The 22,144-nt window shown below is 37.8% G+C and overlaps 1 protein-coding gene across 1 annotated transcript; it reads right to left on the bottom strand.

Annotated features, from left to right (window-relative positions):
- Window positions 1–1,893: 1,893 nt before the first annotated feature.
- ubald1a (UBA-like domain containing 1a) lies at window positions 1,894–22,130 on the bottom strand. Its single transcript, XM_049464890.1, has 3 exons — window positions 21,498–22,130; window positions 20,667–20,726; window positions 1,894–2,294 (listed from the first exon to the last, which is right to left on the bottom strand). Exons 1-3 carry the CDS (start codon window positions 21,603–21,605, stop codon window positions 1,989–1,991), a joined length of 474 nt encoding a protein of 157 aa, XP_049320847.1. The 5' UTR covers window positions 21,606–22,130; the 3' UTR covers window positions 1,894–1,988.
- Window positions 22,131–22,144: the final 14 nt, after the last annotated feature.

A 22,144-nucleotide genomic window follows, 5' to 3' on the forward strand; every position in this document is an offset into this window, starting at 1 on the left:
TTTCTTTGCATTATTTGAGGTCTGGAAGCTCAGATATTACCAATGGGTTACCGATGACTATGCAGCAGTAGGGCTTATTGTAGAACGAACAGAAAGAAAGTAGAAAGTAGCCAATCATGTAATCAGGATTCCTAGAATGCTTAGAATGTCTTGTGGAAAATAATGGTTATTGTGACGACAACAAAAACAAACACCAGCATAGGACATACAATATTTATTTAGGAACACAAACAATGATAAGTTAATTATCAGGTAGTCCACAAATATTGTGGGAATGGTATCAATACAGTCATACAGGGGAAAACATACATGAAAATCCGTTTAGGAGCACGTGATCCCGAAAGACAAGTTTTGATTAGAAAACTGGTGAAAATGGGGAGGGAAAAAATGAAAGAAAAGAAAATCCCAAACACTGTCAAATTCAAGATGAGTTATTGGTAATCAGTTCATGAAAATGAATTATTCACTTGCGTTCATCCTAAAGAGACACAAATCAAATCAACATTAAAAACATTTTGTTTTCTCATTTTATCCTTTTTAAATAAACCGACGATAGAAAAGTGGACGAGACCTACCCTGAATTTGAATTGTGACATTAACCATCCTCACTTTCTCTCTTCCCTGCTCTATTTGAGCTCTCTCTAGCTTTTTCTTTCTCTCCCTCCTCTCTCTGATGCACCCAGAGGAGGAAAAGACAAGACTTCCAAAAAGACAATGCATCAGATTGCAAAACAAGGAGCTCATGTAGAATTCCCCCCTTTCCCAAAAAAGCAAGAAACTACAAAATATGATATATATTTATATATGAATACATCATGCAAAGTGGCAAGTCTGCTTACAAACGTCATATAGTAGTCTGGTTGGATGTAGATTTTAAGAAGTTTTAGAGTTTCCCAGCTGAGAAACAACAGTCTAGAACAACCATACCACCCACCCACTCACCCACCCCATTAAAACAAACATTTTTCAATCAGTTTTTCAAACTGTCAACCATGATTTCAGAATATCTGTTGGTCATTGTGGGAAACCCAGAAGGGTTCAGATGGAACTAGCATGTGGCTAGCCTGACAGAGCTTCGAGAACATCATTCATTGTGTTACTGCATGAAGAACAGTAGTCTGAAATGGGGGCGATGCCCGACGTCACATCCGGCTTTACAAAAACTATCTGCATTCAACTACTGAGATTCCCTGATTGGCTGAGGAAAGAGTCATGTGACCAGTGAGGTACGAAGAGTCCAGAGTCCCAGTATCCAAGTACACAGAAAGGAAAACGTCCAAATGTCCAAAGACATCCAAAGAGCTGCTGTGTGTTTGTGTGTGTGTGTGTGCGGGAATGCCACACACACACCATACATATGAACGCATGTGATGAATACTATTTCAGTATAAAGGGAACGAAAAATAAAATAAAACTGTGATAACATATCTCCAATCCTCATGCAACGTCAATTCATATAATGATCTGAGTACAGAAAAGACACCAGATGGAAAAACTTGAAAGAAAATGTGAAGAAAGTAGTTGCTGCCTTAGGAGTATAGTGTCCATCTTTCAGGGAATAGCAGAAATAATCCTTGGGCCTGACGATCATAGTCCCGTTTGTATTTATCTATTAAAGAAAAACGAAAAGAACAACCAAAAAGAGAGAGAAAAACTCAGTTGCTTTCTTTAATACAATGTGCGTTTCTCTAGTTTTTTCTTATTACCTTTGTGTTGGCTTTTCTCTACCTCACCACTTCTGAATTGTCCATGTTGCTTGGTTTATTCTTGGTTAAGATGCTCTACCTCTCCCACCTCCTGTTCAAGGTGAAAGACTAAAGCAATTGCCCCCCTGCCCCAAAACCACCCACTCACCCACCCACCCACAATACCCTTTTCCCTGGCACAGTACCCCCTTCCTTAACCTTACCCCGAACCCTTGCATTTCTACCCAACCCCCTCCACACCCCAACCACCCCTGGGGCTTAGGGGCCGCACAGTCCAGCTCCTCATCTTTCGGCCTCCATGGCCACGCTGGCTTTCTGTTCGGCGGCTGCTTGCTGGTTGACAGTGGATGGCCAGCCCGGGGGAGGGTGGGTTTGTGTGGCCGGAGGCCCCTGAGTCCATAGTCCCTGTTGGCTGGCCATGGGCGGGGTCATTCCCCAGCTGACCGGAGGTGGAGGAGGTGAAGTGGCCATGGAGGCCATGCTAGGGCTGCTGCTGTTGAAGCTTTCCGAGGCCTTGAGACGGGAGAACATGGTGAGGGCGTCGGGGAAGTTGGGAGGAGTCGCAGGCGTGTTGGCTGGAGTACACATCTGCAGAGAGGATGAGTACACGGTCAGACACACTGATACAGGAAGATAAAACAACAGCACTACAAACAGGATTCAACTTTTAAGTTGTATTTATTGATTTATTGATCCATTTCTACTAACCCAGATTTATTTTTAATTAATTTTTTTATTTAATTTATTTTGATCAATTTTTTTCCCCAATTTACACAGCCAATTACTCAACCCACTTATTAGGACTCCCCCATCACTAGTGATGCTCCAACACCAGGAGGGTGAAGACTAGCACATGCCTCCTCTGATACATGTGAAGCCAGCCACACCTTCTTTATGAACTGCTGCTGTTGCGCCATTGCCGCGTAGCATCACAGCGCACTCGGAGGAAAGCGCAGCGACTCGGTTCTGATACATGCATTTATGATGCACGTTATGTCAATATTGAACTGATAAGATGGAACACCCACAAACACTAAAACAAAGATTAAAATCATCAAAACATTAGGATTTCAAATTATTTTATTTAGTGTCAATTTTATTCACACACTGCAGAGCAGTAGCAGCTAAGCAGGATTAATGACTGAATGGTTGCCAACATACATTCTGCGGAACAGCCACTCTGAACCGGCTGTGCTATTGACTGAATATGAAGCATAATTATATACCAGGGGCAGTTGTGGCTGTGAAGTTCCCTATACTAAACTGGAACTACAGAATAGCAGAATGTGTAGAGTGATTCTGGAGTACAAGATTATGCTGCTATAATCTTTTATTATTTATGGCCCACAATTGCTAATTCGGTGCATCCCTAAACAATACAAAGGTAAAATACTTGTACAAAACATCAAAACTATTAAAAACACTGAGCCCAATCGGGATCAGCTGGGCTATCCCTGAAGATCATGCCGACATTCCCTCCCTTCCTACACTGTTCCCTCTGTTTGTTTGGAATGATGCTCTGCTAGCAGTACTATTTCCTGTTTCTCGTCTGTGCCCTGGCATGGTGCAGTCTGCCTTCCAACTATTCTGCACCTCTCTGACCCCGACTCCATTGTCCTCTTTGTACTGGCTCTCCTCTCACCACAAATCTCTCACTTGCTGAGGTCCACAATGGCCCTCATGGGAGCTCTTGCACAATCCCACAATGCCTTGAGGCCACAATGCTTGCAGATCATCATCATCATTGTGATCACCATCATCTTTGCCAACATCAAAACAAACATCATCTCGCAGGTCGTTAAGCTAAGTCTGCTAAGCTGCAAATGATTGCCAGCATGCCCATAAACAATCACTTAGCCATTTCCAGATCCGTTCCAGTCATTGTGTTCCAGATGTAAACACTGCGAGCAAAAATAGAGATGCGTCGTGTGATGCAGCACTTCGGCATTCTTTCTTTCATTTATTTATTTATTATTTGCACCCAGTATAGCTCGCCCTGTGCAGGGCATTCACGATTTGTGCGTTCCTCACACGCTTCCTGGTGTGCCCTTCCGCTGGCCCTGCATAGCTATGTGAAACGTCTCCATATTATCTTACTGCTGAGGCCACATCTGCCGAGCTCAGTCACAGCCGGCCCCCATGCTGTCAGCAAACTCCGATTGCCCCAGCCTGCGCCACTTATCGACCAGCCTGAAAGAGTATCGGCACACAACGACCACAATTGCCCCCTTTATCGCCGGTCAAAAGTCTCGAATAGACTGCGATATTCATGAATCTGAGTGCTACCCTGGATGCCCACTGCCTGGAGGTGCATGGGTACTTCTCAATAGTGTGGCTTGAAAAACGTATGGGTAAAGCAAAGTCATGCAGCAAGCAGTGTGCGTTCCACTTAGCTCCAGGGGCCTGGAGTTGTTGGCCCCATCTGTAGTAAGTTTAGTGGGTTCTCAAAGGGAAACCGGCACCATTTTGGTTTGTAAACCTAATTTGTAACCGGTTCGCCACATTTCCACCAGAAAAAGTAGGTTCCGGAACCAGGAACATTCGTACGCAGCAGGAACCGAAAAATTCTAGGTTATTCAGCATGAACCATGACAACATCTGTGGGTGTGTCTGTCTGCATCACCCCTGTGCAATGCCCACTGTTGATGACTTATGATGTGATGTTTTGACGGTTCCACTAATAAGGGCTGGTTTGCTGAAAAGCACCACGATTCTTATAAGCCAGAACGAAACTGGTTCAAGAACTCAAGAACTGGTCCAAGTCTTGTTTTCCAGTTGTTTTCCTATCCAAAAGATAGAAGCTGTACTGAGATAGTTTAATAATAATGTTAGTTAAGCTTACTTCACCCTACCATCTGTTTGTTTTCGAAAAGTCTGGCTGCATTTCTCTGTGTAAATATTACTCACATGTGACTTCTGTAGTAGCACTACTGAGGTATATTTATGACTAGGCTAGCGCTGGTCAAGTATATTCATGATTAAAATAGCACAGCTGAGGTAAATGTATTGTGGTTTGTTGTTTAACATGTCTGCTGGCATGTTAAAAATGCAAAGTGTTCAATAAATATTTTGCAATTAAATTGTAGATTTGTAATCGTAGCTTTGTATGCTGCTTTGTATGTTTTATTTCATATAATAAAGGTGAAATATTTTTTTGGTTTCAGTCAATTTTTCCTGACAGTGCTTGTCTAACCAAAAATAATAAAAGAATAATTTTGGTTGCCTAATATTTAGTGCAACGCTAGTAAAAAGCAAGGCTACAAATGCTGCGTGCATTTAACAATACCATAAGGCAAATGTTCCATTGCCTTTCCAGCAAAAGCAGAAGCATCTCGGGATCCTCCGCTATTCATATGGAATGACAGACTGCTCTTCGGAGGTGTGGTGTACATAACAAACACATAGCAGCCCACAGCTGTGTTGCTATGGAAATATTTTGGTTGTGAAGACAGAGGATGGATCTCTTGATGAGAAAAGAGGTCAGATTTAAGACTAGTCCTACTGTGCCGGAGCTCTGTTCTGCTTTATTAAATCCCATTCTCAAACATAGATCCTACTTTCAACAAGTGTTCTAAACATCACTTGTTTACATCTTTCCCTCTCTCTCAGTCTCTGGTTCCGTTTCTCCACACTGTGGTAAACCATACTCTCTCCCGACGGCCTCCAGATCAGCTTCAGCACTAAAGCAGAGGACAATTCGGACACATTTCCTGTGCAACTGGAGCTTTGTGCCGCTGATGCTCTGCTGAGGCTGAGTGGACGAGGAATGTGTAAACAAATGCCATCTTGTTGCATCATTTCAAGGCTGGAGGTCAGCGCATGTTACCCGTCATCCAAACAAAATCTCAACAGACTCTCAACATTTACACCGAGAACAAATAAAAGCAGCTGGTGTGGGACGCTTGTATACGTCTACTTGGGTTGAGTTGAGAGTATTGTTATGCTGAATTATCATGAATACATTTTTGGGTTACTGATATATTGATATTGATATCTCTTTATCAGATTGGTATGATCTGGTCAATAGGTGATGTAATTAGCAAGGTTTCTACACTTTTTTTAACCAATACATTTCCATAAATTTTTGCCCATTTACTCCCCAATTTACATGGCCAATTACCCAACCTACTCATTAGAACTCCCCCTATCACTAGCGATGCCACAACACCAGGAGGGTGAAGACTAGCACATGCCTCCTCCGATACATAAGTCAGCCACTGCTTCTTTTTGAATTGCTGCTGATGCAGCATTGCTGAGTAGCATCACAGAGCGCTCGGAGGAAAGCGCAGCGACTCAGTTCCGATACATCAGCTCACAGATGCCTTGTGCTGATCAACATCACCCTTTGGAGTGATGTGAGGAGAGAGCGTCATCTGCCCACCTCTGAGAGAGCAATGCTAACTGTGCTCTCTCAGGGCTCCAGTAGCCCTGCAATTTGTAACTTAAATTGTCTGATTGCAGCAATTTTCTTTTTCAAATAAATATCCTTAGTATCGTAGATTCTGTAGATTCTCAGAGGTAGCACTCAGTTAGCTTCAGTGCTTATCAATCAACATGAAGTGTAATAAATTTACCTGTGAATGCTAAGAAAAAATAGATGTTCCTCGTTATTTATTTATTTACTTATTTTTTTACATACCACATAGATACTAACTTTTGCAGTTAATAATGTTTTTTTAATTTGTTTGTTTGCATTTATATCCAAATTCTGTGTTTATTCCCCAATTCCGTCTGTTTTCTATGCATAGCGCAAATCATAGGGCCCTACATATTCTTGGCAACATGCTCACATTAAGAAACCTTGGTATCCTTCTATACAATAAATATAATTTTCGTGAAAATCATGAATATAACCAACACATTTCACAGTGTCTAATTAAGGAGTTTTGTACAGGGCAGCAAAAAGAGTTTTGCAAGAGAGAATATAATATATATTTACTACAGCAAAAATCTGGTGAGCTGTTTAAAATGCTTTAACAGAGCAGATTAGCTGCCTTTAGCTGACTTCAGGGACTATGCCATGTATAGCAAACACAACAACTAACAAGATGAAATGCATTAGCAACACAGTGAACCATGGATACCATTCTGCAGAGTGAAATTATAATGCTGCAGCAGACAAATATCACATATTTTGAATCCTGAGTTTTAAATCCTGGTCATATTGAAACCCTTGGAACTTATGAACACATGACCTGCTCCAAAAACAGCCTATTTTAAACCAATTCAAGTAACATGCTGCTATAAATGGATGGCAGTTGTGAATAGCAAAATGCAAATGAGGAGAAACATGCCTTTTAGTCATGCCTGTTAAAGCATAGCATTGCTGCTATTAGGCTGAGGGCTTGTTTTGTTTGCGTGACCCATTTTTCAGACAAAAAAAACAGAAGGTGCTTAAGGGTGACCCGAGCGGAATGTCGATTTGGTCGTACATTGTAGATATTCTGCCTGAGGATCTTTGTCGTATGATCTGAACTGCAGTTACAGTACGTGCCTGTGTTCTGATGTTGAACAGACAGCCATGGAAAAGGGCCAATATTTTATTTGGAGCATCACGTGTGTGATGAGTGAGAGTAAACATACAAGACTGCTGTTTTTGCAGTTCACATGAGGCTTATTGTGACTGTTAAATTCCTTACATCATGGATTCTGAAACCTTTTAGAAGGTGCTCTGTTTTTAAGTGACATTATTCAGATTTGAAAAAAATAGAGAGACCACTTCAGTTTCTGAATTAGTTTCTCTGATTGTGCTATTTATAGGTATATGTTTCAGTAAAATGAACATTGTTTTTTTTCTACGGAAAACCTTTCTCCCAAATAAAAAAAAATAAAAAAAAGAGCTTTTAGACCTCAAATAATGCAAAGAAAACAAGTTCATATTCATAAAGTTTAAAGAGTTCAGACATCAATATTTAGTGGAATAACCCTGGTTTTTAATCGCTTCTTGGCATGCTCTCCTCCACTAGTCTTAGTAGTCTGCTTTTGGATAACTTTATGCCCCTCCTGCTGCAAAAATTAAGCAGTTTAGTTTGTTTTGATGGCTTGTAATCATCCATCTTAGTCTTGATTATATTCCAGAGGTTTTCAATTTGGTAAAATAAAAAAAACTCTTAATTTTTAAATGGTCTCTTATTTTTTTTTCCCCCAGAGATGTAGGTTGTTGCAAAATTTCAGACTGGGTTTCTGCTATTAAGGCTTAGATCCACTGATGAATCCAGATTCCTATTCCACAACACTGATTCTTTGAAAAAAAAAATCATAGATGAATAACATTTAATGTCAAATAAAGTGTTTTTTAGGAAATGATTAAGGGTCTAAATATTGATCTTAACACACACAAAGTTGTACACCCTCCAGTATAATATAATTTCACTGTGTGGAAAGCTTGTTGCTAACGCTAAAAACAATGCCTAAAAAAAAAAGAAACCATCAGGAAAACTGGCAGCTGAGCATCACTAGTTGCTGTTAACAGGCTCTAACTGGTCTTTGTAACAGTTCTGTATTCGGCGCTTTACCTACAGCAAGATGATGAGGTGATTGAGCAGATAAAAGGCTAGCAAGCTAACAGGCTATTCATAGACATTCTTAAGATCCATACATTTACAGGAGAAGTCACAAAATATTGCAAAGAGAGTAAACAATGTGTTAACATGTGCTACATGCTTATGTTTTAAGCAGAATTAGTATTATATGTTATTATACAATAAGTTATAGTGCAAAGCGTTTGTTGTAAAGGTGGCCACCCTAACTATACAGCGCTGTGGGGAAACCCTGTTCACCATCTTTATTTTATTATTTATCATCCTATTATTATTATTAATTAGGTATACTGGGGTCTTAAAGCAGCATTATGAATTAATATAAGAAACATTAGAAAGTTTTTACAGGTCTGCAAAGCGTTAACATGATTTTAAAGCTGCTATTGTAAAGTAAAATGCTACATAATGTGGCTTTAAGTTCGGATTTCAGAGCAGCATTAATTAATACATGTAAATTACAGCTTTGTTAAAACACAATCACTATCCAGTCTGTGAGCAATTAAGACAATTTCCTATGATTAAATGCCATGTTTAAAACACTGCCCATGTTGATGATGATTTCTGAATATAAAAAAATAAAACATTTATGTTCACATTATTAATAAAAGGTGCTGGTTTGATGCTACAGTGCTTTTAATCTTTACCAACACCAGTCAGATCACATTGTATACTATATAATTAATACGCCTTGGAATTTGTATGGATAACATTGTTGCTGGATATGTTCATTCTGCTGCAGCTACAGTCATGTCCACACTTGCAGGCAGATGAGAAGCAGCACACTCATCCTCATTTCCCTTCGCAGTTTCCATCAGGGAGGGTTACATGACCATTTCGAGCTGGGCCGGGATTAACGGCTTTCACACAAGCTTTCAAAAAGCGTCCCTCCTTACCGCTGTTAACTGGAATTTACTGCAGAGAACAGAAGATGGCTTTCAGACTCCTCACTGAGGACCATGCAGTTCATGAAGGCTCACGTACAGCCAGGAGAGAGGAGAACACACACAAGTGCGCACACACTTTCTCATCTGCCCAAAGGTTAGGATGACGACAGGGAACTGAAGATGATATAATGATTAGGTTTGTGATTGGATCATTTATGGTGGACTGCAGTGTTTTGGCATAGCAGTTTTTGGTGTATTTTAGTATTTGTCCTAAATACTATAACTTTTAACAAGACCTTTGACCTAGGACCCAAGTTTGTTATGGCTATAGCTTTATTATAGTCTTTAATGATCACTGACCAAAAAATGTAACAACAAATATCTCATGAAATGCATTTTATGGTATTGTTTTATGGGGTGTAACGGTACGATTAATTTGTCCAAACAATTATTTACAAAAATATACATTGCCCCAATTGTAAATGTATAAAATCTTCAAAATATTCCTCAATGATTCACAGTAGAGCTGGGCAAAATGACCCTAAACTAATATCATGAGATTGCATGGTATTTTTGCGATAATGATACTCTTGGCGATATGACAAAACACTGAAAACATTTTTAAAATATTTTAAGAATACACTACTGCAACAAAATAAGAGTTACATGTTATTATTGCATACAATATGATATGGCACACCCCTAACTGATCCATTGACATTCGGATCCAGAATGCCATGATTCTAAAATCTCCATATATCTTCATATATCCAGGACTGAAGAAAAATAAATGATACTGGACAGAAACAACCAGTCTCTAGTAGATATATAATGGGAATTGAGAACAGTGTGAATTTTTCTTTTGCTGAAAACACAACAAAAAGGTTTAGCCTGATGTGATAATTAGGGATGGGTGATATGGCACAATATTTCAGGGTATAATTTTGATCACAATATTCAAATATGTTGGCGATATTATTGCGTATGATACGATATGGCACACCCCTAATTCACAGTTTAATTGCATGTAATTGTTGTTGTTCTTAAGCTCCCACAATATTAAAATTTATATATATATATTTTTTTATATTTTTTTCTTGAAATAAAACAACACATGGGATTATTATGAATAACCATCAAGATTTATACATCATATTTTCACGCATTTCATACTTTCATTCTTCAGCTTTATCTCAGGCAAGCATTTGTCAGTGACTGCAGGAGAGAGTGAAAGGCTGGCAGGAACAAACTGCATTGAGACGAGAATAACAGAGTGCAGTCAGTGACTGGTGGGTGGAGCTTTTGGATCTACAGATTAATTTCAAGTGAAAAGTGATTATTTGCTCAGAAATGAGGATGTAAAAAAAATAACACTTATCAGACAGTAAGAAACCAATCTGGCTGTGTGTGTGTGTGTGTGTGTGGCAGGTCTACACTCACACTCTCCACCCCATGCTATAAATAATGCCAGCAGAAAAAGGCTAATTTTTACACTCTTTTGCATACATTTAATGAAATGAAGCATTCAGCATCACTTATCATGCATGGTATTAGTTTACTACCTCCTCACAATTTGTCTGTTTTCCAGCTGAAAGGAACAAGCTGTACAGGGCCAGGATACTAAAGTTATCATTGGTATTATTGGTAAACAGCCTTTGCATTTATTTGTTTTTTTTTTACAATAAATGGAAGATTTTTCTGTGTACATTTCAATCACATAATCTGTGTATTTATGTGGTCCAATACGGCTTTAATTAAGAGTAGTACTGGAAAAAAAACTGCATTATGAGCTTTCGTTTACAGAGCTCAGTCATGAAGTGCCTGCATGCATCTCCGCTTCCTGTACCTATTGCTTTAAATTAAGTCCTCTCCAGAATTTTGCAATTGTGATTTCATTGCATTTAAAAAATAATAATAATAAAAAAATGAAGCAGCTAAGAGGATAACTTTGCAGAAATGCTGTTGTATCAGATTTAATATAGTTAACCTCCTTTTGGTTTTGCAAAAAAACTTTAATCATCTAGAACACAACTTCCACTCGTTTTGTCACAACACTTATTAAAAAACCCTTAAAATACATTTTTAAAGAATGTAAAAGCTATATATTTAATTAGTTGAAAAAAAACATGTATTTTTTCTATATACACATACTTACACACACTACATGTATAAAAAAAGAAGTATATGTATTCCCCCAAGTGCTGACAAAGTATAAAAACAAACACAAGTGTGTTTGCTTGCACTTATGTGGGTAAATGATCTCTGGCTGCAGAGCTTGATGATTAACCTGGCTGTTGACACACTGCAGGGATTTCAGAGCAAAACAATGGCTAGCTATTGTCTCCTTGTGCATGAATGGTTTTCTAAATGGACAGTTGAAAAAATAATCACTCAGTACACGTATCTAAAGCCAGAACATGACGTTATATTGGTGCAGGCTAATAGTGGCGTCTGTGAGCCTCGCTATTGTGGCAGGAATAAAATACTCAACTAGAAAGCTGTAAAATTCCCCAAGGTCAATGCAGTGTAGTCAGGAATCATCACTGCATGGTCCACAATAATGACACACATTTCAGAGATTTCAATACTTACAAGGAATCAATTATGATCAATTATTCTCCCTGAATTACAACAATACATGAATAGAACCATAATAAACTCAAAACATTTTCAATTGCGTGCTTCTACACCATTATGAAGGAGATTGTGCCCAGGATTCTTTGCTAAACATCTTTAACTGACAACCGGATCCCTTCACAAAGGACTGCCTAATACTTCAATATATGAAAAAAATACTTTTATACAAAATTAAACTTATCTAAACTTAAGTAAATATCTACTACAGAACTAAAGTGCAGCTAGGGGCAAACAAACCATTAATGTAAATACAGTAAATAACAAAACATTCAAAATAGATGCTTTGCAGCATATTGCAATATGGCAATATGGAGTTTTTTCATGGAGTATCAATAATTTGATACTATTGATATTGTGCACAATACGATATGGCAGACCACTGTACAATATCTTACACTCCTAACTCACACCTGACACCAGCACAAAGTACAGGTCTGAACAGAATAGTACTGAGCTCTAGAAAAAAAAAAGACCACTTCAAAATGATGAGTCTCTTTAATTTTACCAAATTAAAATCCTCTGTAAAATGGATGATCACAAGCCATCAAACCAAGCTGAACTGCTTGAATTTATGCGTCAGAACTAGCGTAAAGTTATCCAAAAGCAGTGGGTAAGACTGGTGGAGAAGAATATGCCACAATGCATAAAAACGTAACTTAAAAAAATGCATAAAAACTTAAAAAACATCAAACACTGATTTCTGAACTCTTAAATCTTTCTATGCATTATTCAAGGTCTAAAAGCTCTGCATCTTTTTTGTTATTTCAGCCATTTCTGATTTTCTGCAAATAAATGCTCTAAATGATTTTTTGGGGGGAATTTGGGAGAAACTTTGTCCGTAGTTTATAGAATAAAACAAAAACGTTCATTTTACTCATCCATATACTTATAAACAGCAAAATCAGAGAAACTGATTCAGAAACTGAAGTGGTCTATTCAAGAGTTCAAGCAAATGCCAGATGGGTGGGACAATTCATTTTAAAAGTTGTGCATGCATTAACATTCCTTAATGCACAGTGTAACGTCTATACCAGGAATACAACATAAAAGGCATTACCGCCCACAGTGGATGGCACAGTGGGTGGTAATGATGGTAGTGCCTGGCAACAACTACAACACTCTGTGTGTAGAGACAAGCCACTGTGGCAGAAAATATATCCAAAATCACCGCAGGAGGTCTCATAACACATATCTCGCAGATACTTGTCCCATGACATCTAACATGACAGTATGTATATATTTATACACACAAAAAATATTCCAAGTCCTCTCGGAAGAATTCTATTGGTCCATTCATCTTGAATAAGCTGAATACTAGGTCCTATAAAACATGCAGCAGAAATGTGTGTGTGTGTGTTTGTGTGTGTGTTGTACACCACTGCTTGTTCACACATCTGCTCTTTACACACTCAGCCTCTTCGCCAGCCAAAACCATCCACTGCCGAGCTCTCTGTGTTCCGGGAAGCTATGCTACTAGAAACACACACTCACACAAATGCAGGCCAAACCTCTTCAGATGTGGTTCTGGCCCTGCTGGCATACTTACCGACAGAAGGCCATACTCTATGGCCACTCCAGGGGCACCATGCCTAAAAGCATGGCGTGGTCTATAATATAGCCATACAAATGTCAGCGGTTTTAGTACTTACATGTGATTTGATTTTCAATGATCTAAACACCCAAAACATCCCAAAATAGATGTAAAAACACATAGTAGTTCCAGTATATTTATAATGTGGTGCAAAACAGTGACTGCATTTCTGTATGCAGAGTTGCTATACACAGTAAAATCCAAAAGTTTAAAATTGAGTCTTTAAGCAGTGTTAAATCCAGTGTTACAATAATATAAAGCATAAAAATTCAGGAGAAAGTTCAGGGGAAACCAAGGATACAAGTCTAAGAACTGTTAGTGACAAAAAAAAAAAACATGTCCTTTTCACAGCAAGCCTAGCTGTTCGACGAAAAAAAATCACAAAAACATTGTTCTTTAGCAGATGCAGGTTTAGACGAATGTCAGATATTACAGAAAGTCACATTAAAACAACTGTATTTGGTCTATTTACACTTTCCTTGCTAAACGTGGTGTTGACATCATTGTTAGAGGCCAGACCTATCTTCTTAAAATCTGACTTGCATGAGGAATTAAGTGTACAATTTACAAGGTAAATAGTTACAATTAGTGCCGCCAAATATGAAAAAAGGAAATTATTCAGTGTAATTTGGAAGGAGAGGTATCAATGTAAAAACTGTATGACTGAAACTAAATGTGTATTTGATACTACTCCACTCTTCCCCTTACATCCTATCTCCTATATCTAAGTTGTTTGTTTTTTGTTACTCATTGATGTGTGTGTGTGTGTTTGTGTGATCAATGTGAATGATGTCTGTCTGTTGTAACCTGATCTATGTCCTGACTGTGAAGAGGCAAAACTTGCCATCATCCTTAACAAAACATTATTTTTAAATTGCATAATTTGCCATATAGACGTGTTTTTTGTTAATAAAAAACTTTTCTTTTTCTTCTGCAAAAATCTCTATTTGGAGTAACATGATTGTGTTACAATGGTGGTGATATATTTACTGTAGCGTGCAAAAGCCTCAGGCACGGAAGCAAATGGTTTACTACAATTTACCTCAGTCTAAAATCATATATATGTCAACATTTCATGAGGAATGGACCAACAGAAAAACAAAATGATGCTTTATTGTCTTTCTTTGCAGTCCTGACTTCTTCTTTTTCCTTCTGTGTTTTGTTACCTCTAGCCATTTGTGATATATTAAAAAACACCATAATACAATATGTTCAAGTAGCTTAAATACTGTATTTTAAACTAGAACACAGGTACCAGTGGTAAGCCTGTCACAAAAAGTACAAATTTTTACATAATTATGTTAATTTATTTACTGTAAAAAATGCTGACTGTTTTAACACTTGTTCTGACATCAGTATTGCCCATTGCCCATTGCCCATTATGTATTTCACAGCACTCTAGAGTGTAACCAATGTAAGCCGGAAGCTACATGGAAGTGTTCTTATACTGATGCTAAATTAACAGAAGACTGAAGTAACATACAGATAAAATACACATATCATATCAAACAGCAGAGCTTACTGTATCTAGCCAGCATTTCCATTTAGCTGTTATCCATCTCCATTAACACCAGTAGTTGTTTAGCCTAGCTAGCCTTGGGCCGACAGCTGCACTCCGATGTTGTGAGGGTGATAACTAAAGAACCACCACAGAACCACTAAAGAATCAAACCACAGAACTTCCCCACACTAAGCATAACAGTCCAATTCATTTGTTATTAAAAACAGTGATTAATTCAACTCGGAAATATCGTGACCATCTTCATTGACACCAGCAGTATTTTAGCTAGCATTGGGTTGACAGCTGCATTCTGGTGTTCCGAGGTCAATAACTCAAGACTCAAGTGAACTATAGCCATAATCCACATATCATTTCAAACTACAGAACCTATTAAATCTAACCAGTGCGGTGCCGTCCATCTGTTATTAAAATAAGCAATTATTTAGCTCTAAATTTCTGTTAGCATCACCAGTTAGCCATTAACTAAGGGGCATTCAACTGCAATGGAGAATAGACCATAAGACATTGAGCCATGAGATGTTTAATTTCAAGCGTTTTTCTTTTTATTTTATTTTTATCTTGAGATGAATTTTAGCTTCATGAAGCACTTTAAGCACCACTTTTTCAGCAAGTTACTTTTCTTGTAGAATTAAGCTTCAAATACAGAACAATGTTGACTATATTAATTACTTAATTTACAAGTCAATATTGTCTTTTTAGGCAGTAATGAAAAAAGTGAACCTGTAAAACTGTGGTGTTAAATAAGATTTGGTCAAAAATTGTGCACTCATTAAAAAGTGTGACACACTAGTGCAAAAGGTTTAAGCACACGTCTGAAAAGCCTATTAACATGAATGACAACATTGTTTTGAAAACAGCTGTTGTATTTTCTGTTTTTTATTTAGGATATTAAAAATAATTTAATTTCACATGCAATTCTGAATAATCCTAATATTGTTTAAAAGGGTGTACAAGCTTTACTGTCAAATTATCATATCACTGCACAAAATCTTCTTTAAAATGAAAATATTGTTAATTGCAACAGCAAAAACAGACCTGAATACATGCAGCACTGATTAACCAAATACAAACCAGATACACATCAAACAGCTAATTAACAATAAATATTTGATTTATTTGTATTTATCACTATATAAAACTGATATGATACTAATATAACATTCTTAAGTAAAAATCTTTTAAAAATCTTTTACTGTATTTTGCAGCAATAATGCCACCATGTACTTTTCCTATGATACTGCCATAAAAGTAACTATCTATTTCGAGCAGTAATTCTACACTTCTCAACATGTTCCTGACGTCAGGCTGCACTAATCCATCACACACTCTGCTTTTTCCATTTCCCCAATTGCAAGTCTCCGCAAGACACATCTTCACATGCGCTCAGTCTTTCATTAATACAAGAAGATATTCAGCCAACTGGTTACTTTGACCTCTGCTGAGTTCCATTTTCCTGGGTCAGTCTATTCCAGCTGGACTAGGCCTTGAACAGACAAACTTTGACCTCATGTGTATCATCTGTTTCTGCAAGCTGGAGCTTCAAGCTCTTGGCCACACCAGAAACAAACCACATGTTTAAAGTTACCAGAACCGTCACCACCCCTCCTCCACCCTCCAGTTCCTTTACCCAGCCTGCCAGGAACACAGCCTGTTAACATCTTTTGTCTTTTTTTTTTTTTTTTTTTACAAAAAAAAAAGAACACTTGTTTCTCTTCAGATATGATTGGTTAGCGACTGGAGAAACGTAACACAATCTGTTAAAATGTCAATACTGCTAATCCTAAATAAGCAAATACCAAGAATTATATATATTCATTGGTGTCCGTTTCACTGAATTTGAAAAACAATATTCTTCACCACATTCACCATATTCTTTATCCTACACATTTGATTAGCTTCCATCACCTGTGGTGAAGAATATTTGTTTGGCTATCACCCTAAAATTACCCATCTATGTATTACTACGCCGGGTGCACAATTGCCTGTACAACTCAAATGGTTAATCTAGGTAAAGTTGTGTGCAATAAACCAATTAATACCCAGTGATAACAGTAAGCACCCACACAATCTTTACAATTTGTGTGTGTGTATTTGAATATTCATTCTTAACTAAATAAATAATTACATTTTTACTGAATCAGGTCATTCTGTCTTAATAATAAGGTCAATTATATTACTTATATCTTCAAGAATGAACATGGACAGGTGAATCTCCATCCAGGCTCTTAAAACTGTACTTTATGAGCCCATTCCCAGAGAAAAGCATGAAAGAGTATATTTTACAGGCGGCTGTGGCCAAACTTCCTGTTTGAGGTCGCAGCAGTCTGTCTGTCTGTGTGTGTGTACTGAAGGAGCTGTGAGGTGACATGGCCAGCAGTGGACACATTTCACCTTCGTCTTAGCTGTGCTTAATATTCCTTCCAGCATGCAACTCAACCCACTTCAAGACGTCCAATCTCAATGAATAATGAAGCAGTTCACTATCAGACTAACTGTAACTGCAAAATGAGCTGTAACGAAAGATGTCCAAGATGTCTGAGAAAAAGTTCTGGTTAGGGCTTAAACACAAAGATATCATCATCATTTTTTAAATGCTAAGCAAAATTCAATGTAAAGCTTTAAGAGTATTTTTGGTGAAATTGTTTATGTTTGCAGTTTAAAATAATGCTGAATATATTTTTACGTCACATTGCATTACAGTACAAGTAAAATATTATCTTGTCCTAGTAAATTATTGTTATTAGTCTAATGTTTTTAGGTTGTTTCTACTAAATGTTTTTTGTATAGAATATAAGCTTAAATGTATTATAGCAGTAGTATATTCTTAAAATTTATTAAATATTTTTCAGTGTTTTGTCACATCACAAAGAATATTGTTGAAAAATGCCCTGAAATATTGTGTTATTATTTTAGAGCTGTCTCACCCACCCCTTAGATATGCTCTATTTCCTTCCCGTTGTAAAATACTGTGCTAAAAATCAGTTCTGGAAGGATTAAAAAAATGCAGTTATTGAGTATGTAAGTTGTGAATATTAATTATGTGATTTCCATAAGGGTGAGAAATAATCGGTTGCAGTTTAACAGAGCCATTTTTTAAACTTTGCGATTTTGCTTCCAAATGAATTTAACTGATTATATTTTATTGTTGTCATTTGGAGTCATTTGTTAAGCTCTACTCTGATTAGCCAATTTACAGCACTGCAACAGCTCAAAGAAGCATAGCACACAACATAGCATAACGCTATATGCCATTCAAAAGCTTTGTTTTTGTTAACATTTTAAAAACACATTAAAAAAAAAAAATTTGATACTAGACAGTGGTGACATCCTCTTCTGTGGTGTGTGATTTACTAGGTGAAGAGATGGTAAATGGTAAAACTGATAGGCTAGGGTAAGCTTTTAGCCTACATTATAATTTGCGCAATTCCCTGGATTTCACTTTCTTGCACCCAAAATTCCACTCCCTCTTCACAAATCAGGCCTAAGACCTAGCCAGTCATTAAGCCTATTTCATGTGTCAACCCAAGTTTGCCTATTGTGCGATATCCAGCTGGAGTCTGGAGGTGAAACACTGCTTTCAGTTTTACTAAAGCACATATTGGGTAATGCTGTCTCACAAAAAGGGCTACAAAACTAGCAAAAGCACCATATTCTCAGAAAGTGGCTGCTGTCTGCTCCAGCATTGGAGTAAAAAGGTTGGTGTATGTATGTGTATGTATGTCAATGTTGGGGGAAATTGATTTGGTCAGTACAGTTACCTAACAGTTTTAGAACTGGCCGATTTATCAGATCTATTTTAGTAATATCAGTTTTTTTTCTTTTAATGAACATACAACAGTGTTTAAGGTCCATTGGTTGCCCTGTACCAAACTCTTATTATTCTTCAACTATGCTCCACTTTTATTCTAATATATATATATATATATATATATATATATAATATATATATATAATAATAATTAAAATATAATGTTGTACAATAAAAAAAATAATTAGTATACACTTTAAACTTTTGTTAAAATCTCGTAACGACAAATCATGTTGATGTTGATAATATTCACAAAACATGATCAATGACATGGTTGCTTAACATTTAGGTAGTTTACTTCCCATTTTAAAAAAATGAAAGTCACAAGGCCAGCAGCAGACTAAACATCGGTTCCCTGTATATTTTATCAGCATTTGTAGGTTAGAATCTATTTTTGTGTTGACACTCATCAGGAGTATTTTATCAGCACTTCACAACTTCACAAATATAATGCAAAACTATGTCAGATAACACAGAAGTACGTCTACAATTCTTCAGTCCTGCAGCGTCTCTTGTATGTACTTAAGGCCAAAGTGACTTCAGGGACCACTTGCAGCCACAGTTCTGTCAATCAGAATAAGTGTGTCAGTGCTGCAGAAATTCTGGAGCAAAGTGGATTAGGACTGTATAGCTAAGCAACGCTGATAAGCTGGAGGGGGTTGGCTACCAGGCAGCAACTGTGGGCCTGTGCCTTATGTACCATCAACTGAATAGAGCCAAATTGTGCAATGCTAGACAAGCTGTTCAGCATTCAACTTTAAATGAGGGTCTATAGCTGCCCTTAGATAGCGGATACTCACAGCTTAATAAAAGCCTTAGACCTAAAATAGCATATTGGCTTTAGGTAAAGCTAAGTAAGGCTGTGTCAGTAGTAACACATATTAAAGAAAAAGGTTTTTAAAAAGACTATGGCTTTAAAAGCTTCAACCACTTGATTTACGACCATCCAGTACTGCATGCATAAAGATGTGCTGGAGTCTAAAGATGCTGAAGATGTTTTAACCTCCCTCATTTAAAAAAAAAAAAAAAAAAATCATGCTGCACAATTTTTGTATTTAAATATACTGTTTCTCTGATTTCACAAGTGATCTTTTGTATATTACTGTCTATTTAGCCGACCACATTCTTTTGAGCCAGCAGCCAATCAGAACATAGAATATATATATATATATATATATATATAAAATAAATACATTATGAAATAGGGTTTAAAATCTTAGCTGGTGGTTATCCTACCAACAAGCTTCTGATATGATTGTGCATCCTGCAAATTACTGAAATAATTGTGTCAGTATCAGTTCCAATATTATTATTTTGTGTGCCATTGTACATCACTGCTGTGAACTCTATTACAATAGCCATTAGCAGAAGCAGTTTGTAAATGTTATGTGTGTGAGAGAGCTGTTCGAGAAGCCTGATGAATGATGCAGTGCCTCCAAACAAAGCCCACCTCAGTGAACATGTGCCCTGCAAAGCTAGCTAGCACACACTGCTGGACTGAGAAAAAAAAAAATGATAAAATGAATGCTTGACATCCATCTGCACATGGAGCCTCGAGCGCCCTTAGAATGTAAACACTGCACTCATTTAAAATGTTTTAATGTTGTTATTATTATTATTAGCTCCTTGAACTTAAGCGTGAGCGAGCTGCTAGCTTACCTAGTTTTATTATGGTGATAATAAGAGCTAAATGTATGTAAGGACAGGCTTGAGATTAGAGTCTTCTGCCGCTGTTTTAGCTGTGTGAATTCACTACAGTGTGTGTGAGAGAGAGAGCAGCGTGAACAGGGCCGCCTGTGTTTATTTCTGGAAGCCCCGTGTCTCCGTAACATGGCCGACGTATACAATGTTATTGTTAGTTGGACAGGACGGTTTCTCTTCAGTCAAGCCGTGGCTAAATGAGAATCATCCCACACGGCGGCTAATGGGGAACCATTTTGAGAAAGGCTAAAAACATTAGCACCGGCAATCTTACTCACCATTTGATGATGGTGACCGTAAGGAATATTAGCCTCTTGAAAGAAGGCACTGAGGGCTGTCTGAAACCACAGAAAGAAAAGGCATAATATAACGTTAAATAGGTAAACACTGTTTGTTCATATATATATATATATATATATATATATATATATATATATATATATATATATATATATATATATATATAGCTTTAGCTATCTTTATAATCCAACAAAATACAGAATTTAAAATTAAAGTGATTTAATTAAATGTGTATAAAATTTCCCTGAGCACAACAGTGTTTTAAAAGAAAACAATAACCAAAACAAAAACATTTGTAGTTCGCTAGTCCCTGGCGTTAGGAGGAGTCTGTTTGCTGGTATGCAGAGCAAGTAATCAGTGAGAGACAACGGCAGCCGTTTTATTGCATAATAGCCATTGCAAGCTAGAACAGTGTGTCACGGGGAAGGATTATAGTATTTAATCTGGAGTAAACTCAAACCGGAGGGTAGCCAGCGAATGCTATTCTCGAACTGGGTGTAGTAACTATAGCTAGCTATAGCTAAAAGCATTTACTCTCAAAGGCAAAACAATAAACAACAATGAAACTAACAGAGAACGCTGGCGAGTCGAAACAAGAGTTCCATTGTCCAAAAGGATTAAGTTAAACTGTAGTAAAAACTAGTTAGCTAGCTAGGTTAACTAGCTTTATAAGCCTTGTTTCCGTGGCAGCGAGCGCCAGCGCTAACCGGACTAGCTAACAGTTAGCCAGCTAGCTAAAACATCAACACTACTACAGGCATAGCCAAACCAAGTCAAAGCACGGCACAGTAAAGCAGTAGCGCTCCCACCTCAAACTGCCAATGTGCCGCTTGCAAAAGCTGCTTCGCCTGATCCGCCGCACATCCAGCTGTCAGTACGAACTGGTTTATCATCACTTGATGTTTAAGTTCATCCATGTTCGCCGGAGTTCAGGTCCGAGCCGCGGGCAGCGCTGTGTTCGCCTGGGATGCAATTCTTTTAGAGATTGTATTTCTCCTCTTTTCTCTTTCAGCCGTCCACCATTACAGCCGGCTGAGCAAACACAAATATTTACTGTAGAGGAGCCGAGTGTCAGGAGCGCCCTCTGATTGACACCGCAGAGCGGCCAATGGCTTCCCAGTAATGGTGGTGGGAAATGTATGCCGAAAAAACACGGTAGTAATGTTTACAACAGAACCGGGTTACTGTAAATCAGATCGCGACACCCGACTGTACTCCTCAGTTCATCAGTGAAAAACAGCCACGAGACGCTACACAGGCAGTGCTTTACATTTCCAGTAGGCGCGCATAAACCTACGATTTAGCTCCACGTTATTGCTCCTGTGAACTACATTTCCCAAGAGCCCACGATTTGTTTGTAAAGTCCTGGAAGGCAGAGTTTTATGAATGACGGCCGCTGCCGTCCAATTCCCGTCCGAGTCACGCCGCTACCTCGCCAAATATGGTAAACAAATCT

Source organism: Astyanax mexicanus, chromosome 15, assembly GCF_023375975.1.
Source record: "Astyanax mexicanus isolate ESR-SI-001 chromosome 15, AstMex3_surface, whole genome shotgun sequence".
Classification (NCBI taxonomy): Eukaryota; Metazoa; Chordata; class Actinopteri; order Characiformes; family Acestrorhamphidae; genus Astyanax; species Astyanax mexicanus.

Coding starts and splice junctions, on each gene's coding strand:
- ubald1a (XM_049464890.1), bottom strand. CDS start 21,605: ATGGATGAACTTAAACATCAAGTGATGATAAACCAGTTCGTACTGACA. Junction 20,727..21,497: donor CGGCACATTGGCAGTTTGAG/GTGGGAGCGCTA, acceptor CTGTGGTTTCAG/ACAGCCCTCAGTGCCTTCTT. Junction 2,295..20,666: donor ACGGTCACCATCATCAAATG/GTGAGTAAGATT, acceptor TCCTCTCTGCAG/ATGTGTACTCCAGCCAACAC.